Source organism: Amblyomma americanum, chromosome 2, assembly GCF_052857255.1.
Source record: "Amblyomma americanum isolate KBUSLIRL-KWMA chromosome 2, ASM5285725v1, whole genome shotgun sequence".
Taxonomy (NCBI): domain Eukaryota; kingdom Metazoa; phylum Arthropoda; class Arachnida; order Ixodida; family Ixodidae; genus Amblyomma; species Amblyomma americanum.
Window position 1 is genome coordinate 23289882 of NC_135498.1, and position 13641 is coordinate 23303522.

Consider the following 13641-nt stretch of genomic DNA (forward strand, 5'->3'; position numbering starts at 1 on the left):
CGAACTCAGTTCGAAGCGGGGGTCCTGCTTCAAAACCACCGCCGTGTCGCCGCAGGAAAGCAACTTCCTCCTTGCCGAGTTATGACCATGCAATGAATATCGACGGATTCTCCGGTCGTACAAATCGGTCCTGGGCTGGTATGAGTGCGTGGTCAGAATATTGTCGACGGACACTATGCATTTTCACTGCAGTTGACCGGAGGCGAAAGATTAATGCAGTGTCGTCTGTCTCCGACAGAAGGCATAAAGTGAGTAAGAGCGGCAAGTTTGTGGCCATGGCGCTTTTTTTAATGAGCTCGTGAGCGTCTGCGGTGGTCGGTGCTTTGCGTTGCCTCAGTACTCCCGTCTCGTGCTGTGCCATATGTAGCACAGATCCTTGGCCGGCTTTTTCAACTTGCCAGTTTCACTGCAGTAAGCCTTCTGGTAGTACAGGTCATGCTGGAACATCTTGTTGACGCTGCAGAGAGGGGAACGCAGAATTGCCAGTATTGGCGCCACTTCATTGCCACTTCGGCATAATACACTGATAGGGGCCAACTGTAACGCAGTAAAACCTCGTGGAATGCGAGCTTTGATAAGTCACAAAACGCTGCAGCAATTACGACAGCAAAATCTAGGTTGGCTTGGCGATCATGCCAGTGAATCGTTCACAGTTGCACACTCGGAACAGATGCATGATTGCAACTTTCTTGCGGGCTAGAAGTGAAGCGCTATACGCCCTGACCAACCACAAACATGACGCAGGCTTCAAGCGTACTTTCATAATGTCGAGGGCATAGTGGCACAGGCTTCCATGCAGCTGAATACGCAGCTGAGGTAAATATGCTCTGCTCAGCTATGTAGTTGATGCTGCTAGCTCGAAATGTTTTTCAATCATGTTCTTAAAATAAAATTTCGCGCCCCGATGTAGCATCACAATAACGTCTCCCAGTTGACATACAGAGTTTTCAGTGCCAGCGCCTGCATTCGTGTGTAAATAGCCCCAAAACACACATTTTAGACGTGTGCAAGTATCGAGTAGGGCTAAGCACTGCGGGCCTCTACAAACTTCGACCTCAGACCAGAGTCTGAGTTCGGCTGCATACACGAGTGTGGATATCAGCGCTTTTCGTTCTCGTGCAAAGCAATCTGTTACCAATGATGGAACACACGGATACTCACCTATCTTTCATCTTCTTGTAGGGGCAGTAGGTCTGCAATAATAAAACATGCAAGTCAAAACCCAAAGCAGGAAACGTGGAGCATAGCTCGTACATAGCATACACAACGAAGACCGCTGAAACTGCTATTGAACCACTCCTCCTGATTTAAACAAATCCATGCAGCGCAAGTACTGGGAAAGGCTGCGTTCATAATTCTCGTATTGACTGACGAGAGTCACCAGCTGTTTTCCCGCTGGTTATTGGGGGATTGGGATTAGGTTTGCTTTAACAGCTTGCTGACCATGCGGATTGTGGGCTCAAGACTAGAAAAATAAAATGCAGATGACAGATCTGCTCACCGTAAAATAATGAAAAAAAAAGCAACAGAAGCTGAAAATTAAAAAAAGGGTTAGCTTTCAGTTAGAAAAACGGAGAATTTATTGGTCTATCATCTGCGTTGATAAATTAAAAACTCGCAATGAAATGCTAGACACATACAAGCGGAAGTGCAGGCCAACGCTTAGGATGTTTCGTGCTTTACCTCTGAAAACAAAAAAAATTCCACCCGAATGACTGCTCGCGCCTCTTCTGTAACTGGCTGCATTTCATCAGCTGATAACCCACGCCTGTTGGCAAATAGGACTGCAACAGTGCTTTTTCCTTGCATACTGAGCCAGATGCCCATCCGCACTCCCATTATTGAATAATACAGAGTTTTTGAATCCAGTCCTGTCAGAATGCTGAATGCCGCTAACTGCACACGAGCATTCTTCCATTTGTATCGGCTCAATTACTTCACTAGGCTTTGTTGCCAACACAATACAACCGCGTTGTACCGAGCGTAATAAGTAGCGTCGTTACGGTATTCGCCAATGAATTAAAAAAAATAAGTATCTCACTTTGAAATCGTACATCTTGGTAGCTCACAATCACGAGAGTGCTATGGACGTTTTAAGCGAGCTAACACGTGAAAAAAAAGGGGGGAGGGAGGACCTCAAAAAGCGGCTAGCATTCATTCTATAAAGGTATAAGGGTGTATTCTGGTTGCAAAAGCCAACCACGTCAGCTCACATTAGAGCGTCCTGTCACCTTTTCGCTGTAACGGTGCCAAGCCAGATTGCAAGCCAATGGGGCTAACAACCTGGCTTCGTACAAAGGGGACGAAAATATCCTGAAGGTAAGATTTTTGCTAGTGCTTCCTGCGATGTGTAAAACTTACACGAATGCTACACGAGCCTTACTGCCGCGGCTTAGAAGCAAGTCTCTTGGGCTCCAGACTTCTGACAAATGTTTTACATTCGGCCCTTAACGTTTTGCAGATTCTTCGTTGTGTCGTTATACTGTGCAGACACTGTGCTGTTTTAAGCGGCTGTTTTTTAATACGAAAGTACTATTCTGATGGGTAAACCCCGAGCAAGATCTTATGGTGTTTGTCGGCTTGTGCCAAGTTTAAATAAAACAAAAATAAATCGATTAAATAATGCCGCGACTGGCACTTGAACCTGCAGCGGCGCGGAACAGTTCAGCTTCACTGGCGTGCGCGAGAACGCTAGGCTATAGCTGCAGCCGATCACGCCTCGTGTTAAACTGCAACACACTCTCGTGGTGTGCATTGCACACCATCATCTTTACCGACTAATATTACTATCAAGCTGAAATATTTGTTCTTCGAGCTATGTGGCGGTTATAGCGATAGAGATGTGTGCACTGCATGAGTTGGCGTCGACAATTCGCTGTGGCAGAAAACACGGCCACTAGAGCAATACGCGTTGGTGTTGACAACACTGCTGCAGAAAACGCGACATTGGAGCATATAGGCCTCCGGCTTGCATTGGGCAAATTGGCAATGACGATAAAAAAGTTGACGCCGCGCATAACTAACTCCCTGGGTCAGTGGACACCTCAATCGCGCTTTCAGGTACGTGGCGGAGGTGTCCGCCTGCAAAAAAAACTGCGATTTTGCGCATTAGCGTTTTTCCTCCATAAGAACGCAGCCGCCGCGGTCCCGGGTTCGAACCCGACCGCGGCGGCTGCGTTTTTATGGGGGGAAAACGCTAAGGCGCCCGTGTGCTGTGCGATGTCAGTGCACGTTAAAGATCCCCAGGTGGTCGAAATTATTCCGGAGCCCTCCACTACGGCACTTCTTTCTTCCTTTCTTTCACTCCCTCCTTTATCTCTTCCCTTGCGGCGCGGTTCAAGTGACCAAAGATATATGAGACAGATACTGCGCCATTTCCTTTCCCCCCAAAAAAAACCAATTATTATTATAACCCGACTGCGGCGGCTGCGTTTTCATGGGGGGAAAAACGCTAAGGCGCCCGTGAGCTGTGCGATGTCAGTGCACGTTAAAGATCCCCAGGCGGTCGAAATTATTCCGGAGCCCTCCACTACGGCACCTCTTTCTTCCTTTCTTCTTTCACTCCCTCCTGCGTGGTTCAGGTGTCCAACGATATACGAGATAGATACTGCGCCATTTCCTTTCCCTAAAAACCAATTATTATTATTATTATTATTATTATCGCGAAATATTTCGTGCTTAAGCAAGGCTAAACCACCATGAATTGTTTTTGGTGTACTGCTTTTTACGCTTGCTAGCTTTTTGTGGCATAGTCTTCACCGCTATGCTATCAGTGGTGCGGTTTTGGCGTACTGTTGGTGCGTATACTGTTTTGTCACGGTACCGAAAAAAAAAATTGAGAGCTTCATGTTGGCTGGGCCTGCAGCGAGTTTGTGCTTAATTGGGCACGAAGAGAGAGGGAGGAGGAGAGAAGCCATATCGATGAGAGCGCGATGAGTTTTTGGACGCACCCGCATGACGGCGGTGAGGTAGATCTGCTCCATGTCGGCCTTCGCATCCAAGTCAAGCCGGTACTCCGGTCGAGGGTAGGCCCTGATCAGGGCTTGCCTCCGGAAGAACTGGGGACCACCAAAGAAGGCACTCAGTTTCTTCCTTCAAGCGTTCATTACGTGGTGGGTCAGCGGTGGGTCAAGTGATTTGATCATGCTGTACGACCACGAATACTGGGTCACACGACGAAGTCGTGGGACAGTTGAGATTTTTTCACGCAGCCCGAGACAAGCCACACATGCCAGGTACCATCGGGGACAAAAAGTGGTATACTCCACGCAGGCGTGAGCCGGATCAACGGAAAACTAGGGTGCCTCAATGCCAGCACCGCCGTTCCCGGGTGGAGACAACTTAAGCGACATCGCCATATTGAATCACAACTTTTCCTCTCCCATGTACCGCGAAATGCGCAACTGGTAGCCCAGTGTAGCTCTCGCTGCTAAAGGACGTTCAAGTTAAAGCACTTTGAAGCGCGCCGAGAGCATGAAACGGCGCCGTTACAAACGCTAGCGCCGTTGATCCCGTGTGATTCAATATGGCGGCGCCGCTGAAGTCTCCACCCCGGCGCTGGCATTGAGGCACTTTACGGAAAACTGAATCGCAGCACCATCTACAGGCGGCATCTGGGATTAAGACAGCCAATGGGAGCCCTTTATTTATCTGCAGGCATGTCGCTTGACTCGTTTTCAATGTTTCGTGCTTTAGAGTGCGTTACGGTGCAGTTTTCCGTTACTCCGGCTCCCGCAGCGTGGAGTATACCACTTTTGTCCCCGATAGTACCTATCGTCACCTATTGGAAGTTTAGAGAAGCTGGCGTCGCCAGTAGCTCGCTGGTAGGTCATCACGCCCGCACACAGACAGTGTTAAGGGTGCCCCCCCCCCCCCCCCCCCCCCCCCCCCCCCCCCCCCCTCCCCACGACCAATCGGTTAACATTAACAGAGCCAAAATGCCGTTAAAAGCAGAACGGAAAAAACCAATGCCAAAAAGGTCAAGAAGAGCTAAAGGCTGAATTCAGAAACCCCACCCATTTAAAACGTCAAAGTTAAAGTAGGACGACCTAATTACCCTTTTTAGCTCTTTTAAACGGATTTTATTTTCATTCTGCTTTTAACGGCCTTTTTGGACTTTTTTAAAGGTGCACTAAAGAGTAATCTGAACTCATGTTTTTACCGCGGGAACTCGACCTACACGTTCCGAGCATTCTTAGAAACTTCGAAATTGCTGTCCTGTGCGGCCGATTGCCCTAATTAAATCGAATTAAAACGCCCCGGCTCCCGCGGAAGGCAGGAGGAGTCTACCAACGCGTCAGCCAGTCCCCATGGCGGCTTGCCGCTCTGCCATCGGCGGAGTGACACGTAAATCAAAGTGTCCACGTGTGTTTTTATTTTCCGTGGGCCTAATCTGCGGCTACATTGTCTGACTGAAACTGTTTATTCACTGAAACCTAGAAAACAAAATAAACCGAAAGCGCAGCCGCCACTGGACTGGCTGAAAGGCACTCTCCACGCGTTGGTTGACTCCGCCTACCTACCGCGTTGAGTTCAAAAAAGGCGGGAGCAGGGACGTTTAATTCGATGTAATTAGGGAAATCGGCCGCACAGGGCAATAATTCGAAGTTTCTAAGAATTCCCGGAACGTTAGAGTTCCCGCGGTAAAAAGATCAGTTCAGATTCCTCTTGAGTGCAGCTTTAATGCATTTTATCTTGACTCTGCTCTTAACGGCCTTTTCACTTTTTATTCTTTATTTTCATGTTATCGCATATTGTTCATGTGTTACTCTGTTTACTGCCTTTCGGCGCCCATCCTTTATCAGTCCTTACATTTTTATTTATTCCCATCCCAGGTACAGCATTGTTATCTCGCGTCTTTTCACCTCAGTTATCTTTCTGTCGTGTCCAAACCAAACAGCGGCTCGCCACGCTTTCCCACCCACCTTTCCTATATATATATATATATATATATATATATATATATATATATATATATATATATATTATATTGTGTTGCTATGCAATAAAAGAAATAGTCCACATGGGTACACATGAGTACAGCTCCAGCAGCTATCTTATTCATTTTTCCAAGCCGGCTGGACGAAAGTCAGCGCTGTGCCGTTATATCTTCCTCAGTCCTAGTATTAAGGTGCTCTGTTTTTTTCCAAATATTAACTATCAACTAGAACTTCCGACCATTTTTGCAAATTACTATAAGAGTCAGAAAAATGTGGCGACGAAAGCGCGCAAAAGCAGAACATGTACGAACCCGGAATCCTGGTGAAAGTGGTCTCGTGCCCCTTTGCCACCAAGCGCGCGGTCTGTGTTATTCTGCGCAGGGAGACAGTGAAAGCGAAGCGTTAAGGTGGGTGTGCGGGGCTTGCAGAAACCGCAGTCGACACGTTGATCCCTAGCACAGCCCACTGGACCTCCACAAGTTGAATATCTACCATTATGTGTATATCCATGTCGAAAGAAAATACGGGGTTCCTGCGAGTAAGACAGTGAAGGGTTTCTGTATGACAGATTAAGCTGGGTGCGCTCAGAAAGAAGATACTTATAGCCCGGCGCGGTGGCTCAGAGGTTAGGGGCACTCGGCTACTGATCTGGAGTTCCCCGGGCTCGAACCCGACCGCGGCGGCTGCGTTTTTATGGAGGCAGAATGCTAAGGCGCCCGTGTGCTGTGCGATGTCAGTGCACGTTAAAGATCCCCAGGTGGTCGAAATTATACCGGAGCCCTCCACTACGACACCTCTTTCTTCCTTTCTTCTTTCACTCCCTCCTTTATCACTTCCCTTACGGCGCGGTTCAGCTGTCCGCCGAAATGTGAAACAGATACTGCGCCATTTACTTTCCCCAAAAGCCAATTATTAGTATTATGCTCCACACTAGCACTCGTAGACGGCCTGCGGTTCCATCCCACCTGTTCGGAAACTATACTATGACCCATACAGGTCACCTACGCGCCGCGCCCTGCATGGCGAAGGGGGGGGCTTCAGTGGGTCCCATAGGGATGGCGCTACGACTGCACACCAAGCCCTGGAGTAAATTTTCCGGAAAACGCATGGCACTAGCTTAACTCCGACATCTGTAATTTACATGGTCATAATTACTCGTGTGTGCCTGAGCACAGATCTCGAAGATACGGTTCTGAGAAAACCCGTGCCATTCACTAGATGCGCCTTTATTCGTCCCCCAAACATCGAGCCTCTTAGGCGGAGTGTAAGCGTCCCCATTTCGAGCGGCCAAGGGCCCTGGTTTCGATTCTGGGGCCTCGAACCAGTTTTTTTTTTTATTCAATGAGTGCGCGTGCCGCAGCCTCCGAATATTTCTGGCGCACTGTACCAACTACAAACGCCGACGGCTTTCCGACTGATCGAGCCGTATGCGCTCTCGCACAGAAACGGTTAAATGTAAACCGAGCTGGTACGTACTAAAAAACATATCCAAAGTGCATGTGAAAAGCCGGTTACTTGCTGTCTGCTGAAGCACGCTTTCTGGCACAGCGCGCACAGTATAAGCTGAGTTCGCGTTCCTCAATCAATCATTGCCGAGCGAAAAAATTAAGCGCCTTGTTTTTTCAAACTATTGCAATGCACTTCAGATGGGGTGTTAAACTGCTAATTAAAGCAATTTAAATATTTTTACATGTAATCGTATTCCAGGGTAACGTTTTTTGTTTGTTTTTTATTAAAATTTCCAGAAATGTGGCGCTACAGTGGCGAAGCGAGAGAAAAGGAACGTAAAAAAAAAACAGAAGCAACACAATCGCAAACCAGAAGAGCGCGCTTATCTCCGATGGCAACATGCAGACTGCGTAAAATGAGCCTTTGGCCACGCGCTCCACTGTTCGCATTTCATCTGGCGCTGCAAACGCGTCGTGGCACGAGCCATGAGCCACATGCACAGAGTCGCGTTCTGAAAGGGGAGAACGTGCTAACCGCTTTCGCAGAGTTGAGGCACCTGTACTGCCAATTCAGCTTGCTCATGGCATACGTCCCGGTCCAGAGAACAGGGTGCTGGTAGCCTGCCTTGGTGTAAACCTCCTGCAACATTTCGCGCACAGCGCTGGTCAGTGCCATTGCCATTACTTTGCCTAATTACCACTGGACAAAGATGAAAGTCAGAAGAAAACCGACTGCTGCTCAACAGGCATGGACAGTATCGAAGGCATCTTGTATCTTCGATACTATCTCTCGAATACTCTCCGGATTGTCCGGACCCGTCGAGTATCTGTTACGGGTTCAAGTTGGACTTATTTTTTGGAAATGTGGCGGAGAGTTTAAAGGTTGCTTCACTCCAGCCACCGGTTGGCCCGGTATTGCACTGCCTCCGGGATCGGGCCTTGTCTTTAGCGCGTCTTTACTGTCCTGTCTTTCTATCGCATCTTTCAACTCTCCTATACTGTCTGCACGTGGTAGCGATTGTGGGCTCGGCTTGAGCCAGTAGGCAGGCCTGTGCGCTTTCCTTTATTTCTGGCAGTAACAGACAGACAGACTATCTCTCGATACATTTTTTGTCTATCGGTGTTAGGCATCACTTGCCAAAAATGAAAGTATCGAAGTATCGGTATAGAAAACACATTTGCACTGTGTCGTGTATCTTAACGATACTCGGTACTGAAAAAAAAAAGTTGCCCGCAGATTTCGAGGCTGCTGTGAGTTCGAACTTGGGGTGGCGGCGGTCGCTCAGGCGGCAGCACACTGAAAAATGGGCAGAATTAGAGACGATGCCAGTGCTGTTGGCCAGGTCAGTCGCCTTTCTCCCTATGTTCGTTGTTTGGCAGATGGATGACATATATGTTGTGTGTCTGCACGCTCGATGACAGAAGGGGACGAAGAGAAAGGCTTAGCCATTATTGCAGAAACAACAACTCCTCGCGCTTATTAAAAGTTGCGGTGCTTGAGTACAAAACTGAAGGACTATAGATTTCATGCTCAGGAGCTTACAGAACATTTGTTTTTCACTTTAAGTACGATAAATGCCACGCACTCTTAAAACGAACACTTTACTACTCCCCTCCGCAGTCAGTTTCCTCGCAGTGTGCGTGTGTTTGACCTTTTAGCACGTGACAGCTATGACGTCACTCAGCCGCCGCCGAAACCGAGCGCTCGCCTCCGTTTTCTTGAGGCCATCGGCGTCCATTGTGTTCATTGGCGTCGGCGTCGACAACGTTCTGGACTCCGATGATTTTGAGGAAAGGAAGGACGCATAACTTGCTCCCTGGGTCAGTGGACACCTCAATCACGCTTCGAGATACGTGGCGGCGGTGAGAGAGATGTGGGATGCATGCATTAGCGCTGACAACGTTGTGGCAGACACGCGGCACTGCAGCAATCGGCCGCAGCATTCATTGGGTGACCAACCTCTCGCGATCAACCATTAATTTAACTGCCAGGGTAGCAGGGTGGGCGCGCTGGCTATCCAGTGTGCGGAACGCACACAACGTTACAGACGCCAAGCCGCGTCTACTTGCCCGATACAACACAGCTTTCGCTCTCTAGCCAAGTTCAGCAGTAGTTAAACGTCACATGACTGTGACGTCACGTTCACACTTCCGCACTAAACTAGTCTAAGGTAAGGAAGGAAAGACTTTACTTGACAAACTAAATTTCAGTTTTACACCATGGGTGCGCGGCTTGGTATCCTGAATCCATAATTTTCTGTATTTCTTAGTTACATGTACCGCCCCTATATCGCATTACAACGGAGGGGCTGCAGATGAGTACGGTCATGACCAAATTAATTCGAAGCATAATAAAAGCATCCTTTCATGTGCTATAGAGGACGCTGGATGGAAAATTTCTAAATCTCGGACAGTGCCGCGGCCGGGTTCGAACCCGACCGCGGCGGCTGCGTTTTTATGGAGGAAAAACGCTAAGGCGCCCGTGTGCTGTGCGATGTCAGTGCACGTTAAAGATCCCCAGGTGGTCGAAATTATTCCGGAGCCCTCCACTACGGCACCCCTTTCTTCCTTTCGTCTTTCACTCCCTCCCTTATCCCTTCCCTTACGGCGCGGTTCAGGTTTCCAACGATATATGACACAGATACTGCGCCATTTCCTTTCCCAAAAAACCAATTAATAATAATAATTAATAATAAAAGTGCGAACAAAGAAAGAATAACGAATAAGTTAAAGTCTCGAAAGGATCTTGGAACGATCAACATGACTGTAGTCTGCGAGTTTCGCAGAAAGCTGCTCTCATATATGTGGAAATATGGTCTGGTCTAAGGCGCACACACTTGCATGTAAGCATTTTTCATATTATTTACGCAGGTACGTAGTACGGACGCTTACCCTTGTTGTCCAACAACTTCATGATGTTCATGGATCCATAATACCCGAATGTTGCATAATTGCCCATGCTGAAAGAACAAGCAACGAGCGAGTCAGCAAACAAAAACGCAACATTTGAAAACGACGGGTGATATATCAACCTGCCTGTGGTGCTCGCATTTTGAATAAGCTCAGCTTAGGCATAGCTAAAATAGCAGCGGTGCGGATACAGGGTCGAAAATCAGGGCTCGAAATGGCTCGACCCGATTCAGAAGCAGCACCGGCTAACACTGCACTGATTGAAATGTACAGAAACGTGGTTCGCAATTCATTTCATAATACGCCAATGCGGTGGTTCGTTCAGCTTCAGTTCCAGTTTGATACGACACAGTTGGAGCGTAAGCCGTGGTGTGAAAAAAATTCCACCTCAAAAGGACACTCAATCAAACGTTAACGCAAAGTACAGACTTACAGGAAGCGAAAAAATGGACAAAAATGACCAGTCACAATAAAGCGCCCCTATATTACGAAACACACGGCACATACATTTCAATGCTGAAAGAAATGTATTCACAATGGTCATGCTGCATATAAGGGCCCGCGCGCTTTCCTGGAATATCGCGTCATATTCAACAGCTTTCTGCATTTCTTTACCGAGTCGCAATCCTTACTGACTGTACTTGTTAACAAATGCAGCCTGTAATTAGGACATAACACTTGGTAACGTGGGCCGTGGTTGACGCCCATGCCTGCTACTGCATGTATACTTCCAGAACAGGCGTCCCTGAAAATTTATAAAATGAGTCAAACTTACTGCAATAAGCCTGTTGCCGTCGAAGCTAACGGCATATGAGTTTGAAAGCAACGGTCTTCGCCTCTCAGTTGATTTTCATGGATTAGACGAAGGAACCAGAGACTGCTTACGTGCGAGAATGCGAAAGCATTCCTCCTGCTCACCGCATCAACGCTTTTCGACTTCGCCTGCCCTCTCTGACGCACGACCACCCCTCAGCAAAGCACACGCGTGGCACACATCAAACAACCAGCCCTGGTGCTTCCACTGCGGTAAAGCCGGCCACATACTGCGCCACTGCACGTACCGTCGTATCGGCCTGCCAGGGTTTTCACCAGACGCATCCGGGCCACGTTATGGTGAACGACCCCGCGATATCGACCAATACCTGACGGCCAACGTCCCCCCTGCGCCCTCGCCCCAGCGCCAGTCCAGGTAGCCGTCGCCCCGTCGCTTCTATTCCCCTGGCCGTTAGCCGTGCCTCCAGCAGTCCTCTAGTCCGCGCCGGGAAAACTGAGGACGGCGACCTCTGGCGGAGGAGCCGTCGTCACTCCGCAGTTTGAACATTCTCCGCTCGCCGACTTGACCCTTCAACTCGACCTTCCATCCTCCGCTCCGACCACCTTCCGACGCCCAGAGTAGCCTCTGCTCGACGGCCCATTACGACGAACACCGCGACCCTCCACTCCGGATCCTTCCACGACGCACGCTCCCGAAGGTGATGGTTCGGTTTGATTTATTGGAGCTTAACGTCTCAAAGCGACTCGGGCTATGAGGGACGCCGTAGTGGAGGGCTCCGGAAATTTCGACCACCTGGAGTTCTTTAACGTGTACTGACATCGCACAGTACGCGGGCCTCTCCATCGAAATTCGATGGTCGCTGCCGGGATCGAACCCGCGTCTTTCGAGTCAGCAGCCGAGCGCCATAACCACTGAGCCACCGCGGCGGTTCACGAGTGAAAAGCTTTCCCCTTCTCCTTCCCCGTCGAACTAAGGGTGACCTTGGTAGCTGACATGATTTCTGAACGAAGACAGTATGACACTGAGTCACGAAATCCACATATTGCTAAGTTAAACAAAAAAGAAATTCCAGTCCCATTCTCTCGCGCTGCATTTGTCGGCTACACTACGGATTTCGTTCAGGTGAGCCGTCAACGGTTATTATGATGGTGAATGATGAACATTATAGATGCTACATTGCCTATTCTATCTCGTAACAAGCATTTTCGGTATTCCTTCAGTCTTAATAAGCCAGTAAAATTAATCGAAATGCAATAATCGACTACGAAATGACATTTTAAATAGTGAAAAAAACAGCTTTAAGCAAACACAATTTACAGCAACGAAGGTGCATTTTTAAAAAAAATATGATGGCTTGAACTGAGAACTCACAAGACTTAAGTCTAAAAATAAAAATTTGCGAAACAGAGCCTAACTGGATTGTGCAATAAATAATTTGATGGAAATGCAGGGCTCACAATATAAACCCGCACGTAGCTTCGCAGCACATTGGACACGCATGTTTATCCCAAGCCCACCACCCGCACGCATGCAAGCACGCGCGCACACACACACGCAGCGCCACTGACAGTGACGCTGCATTTAAGAGGGTACTCACTAGGCCATGCTGTCTCTGTAGAAGTGGGGTCTGAACATTCCAAAGGGGACATCTAGGGATGAAAAGTGCATTAGGTGAGCTTGAGCTGAGCCGCTGGCTAGTGGAGCACGGAAAAAGACTTCGTACTCATAACAATCACAAAAGAAGAGACAGACGCAGTACAGGTGATTACTTAGTGCTTGAACTGTTCGCAAACCTACAGACACAAAACACTGTCTTTTGAGCGGCAGGAGGCGCTCCTGGCCAGCGACAACCTGGAGGACCAACGGGCACTCATCCAACAGGTCCGCAGGGAAGCATAAGCCACTGCAGCCCTGAAATAATGACTCCGCCCATAAGCTGAAGCAAATCCCGTTTTGTTCAATAAAGTTTTTACTCCTCCCGTGCCTGTTGTCCTGTGACTTGTTTCTTGTGAAGATCACTAACGTGTCCTCCAAAAAGCACTAACCAGACAAGCAATTCCTGTCCATTCAACGACGTCGCTCAATCATCACCAGCCTGACTACGCCCACTGCAGGGCAAAAGCCTCTCCCATGTCTCTCCAATTAACCCTGCCCTTTGCCAGTTGCGTACACCATATACCCGCAAACTTCTTAATCTCATCCGCCCACCTAAACTTCTGCCGCGCCCTGCTACGCTTACTTTCTCTTGAAATCCACTCCGTTACCCTTAAGGACCAGCGGTTATCTTGCCTTCGCATTACATGCCCTGCCCAGGCCCATTTCTTCCTCTTGATTGGGACCAGGATGTCATTTACAGCCGTTTGTTCCCTCACCCACTCTGTCCGCTTCCGGTCCCTTAACGTTACACCTATCATTTTTTCTTTCCATAGCTAGCTGCGTTGTCCTTAAGCTGAACCCTTTACGTTAACCACCACTTTCTGCACCATAGGTGAGTAGCGGTAAGACACTGCTGCTGTATACTTTTCTCTTGATGGATATTGGTAAACTGCCATTCATGATCTGAAAGAAC

At 48.4% G+C, this 13641-nt stretch overlaps 1 protein-coding gene across 1 annotated transcript in view; it reads right to left on the reverse strand.

Moving 5' to 3' along the window:
* Positions 1-264: 264 nt before the first annotated feature.
* LOC144118395 (uncharacterized) overlaps positions 265-13641 on the reverse strand; it is a 94765-nt gene continuing 81388 nt past the window's right edge. Inside the window, exons 16-23 of the mRNA XM_077651342.1 lie at positions 12670-12721; positions 10263-10347; positions 7889-8024; positions 6576-6582; positions 6251-6281; positions 3951-4058; positions 1162-1193; positions 265-457 (exon numbers count right to left, since the gene is read on the reverse strand). Of these exons, the coding sequence (XP_077507468.1) occupies positions 334-457; positions 1162-1193; positions 3951-4058; positions 6251-6281; positions 6576-6582; positions 7889-8024; positions 10263-10347; positions 12670-12721 (575 nt within the window). The 3' untranslated portion in view covers positions 265-333. The remainder of the gene's footprint in view (positions 458-1161; positions 1194-3950; positions 4059-6250; positions 6282-6575; positions 6583-7888; positions 8025-10262; positions 10348-12669; positions 12722-13641) is intronic.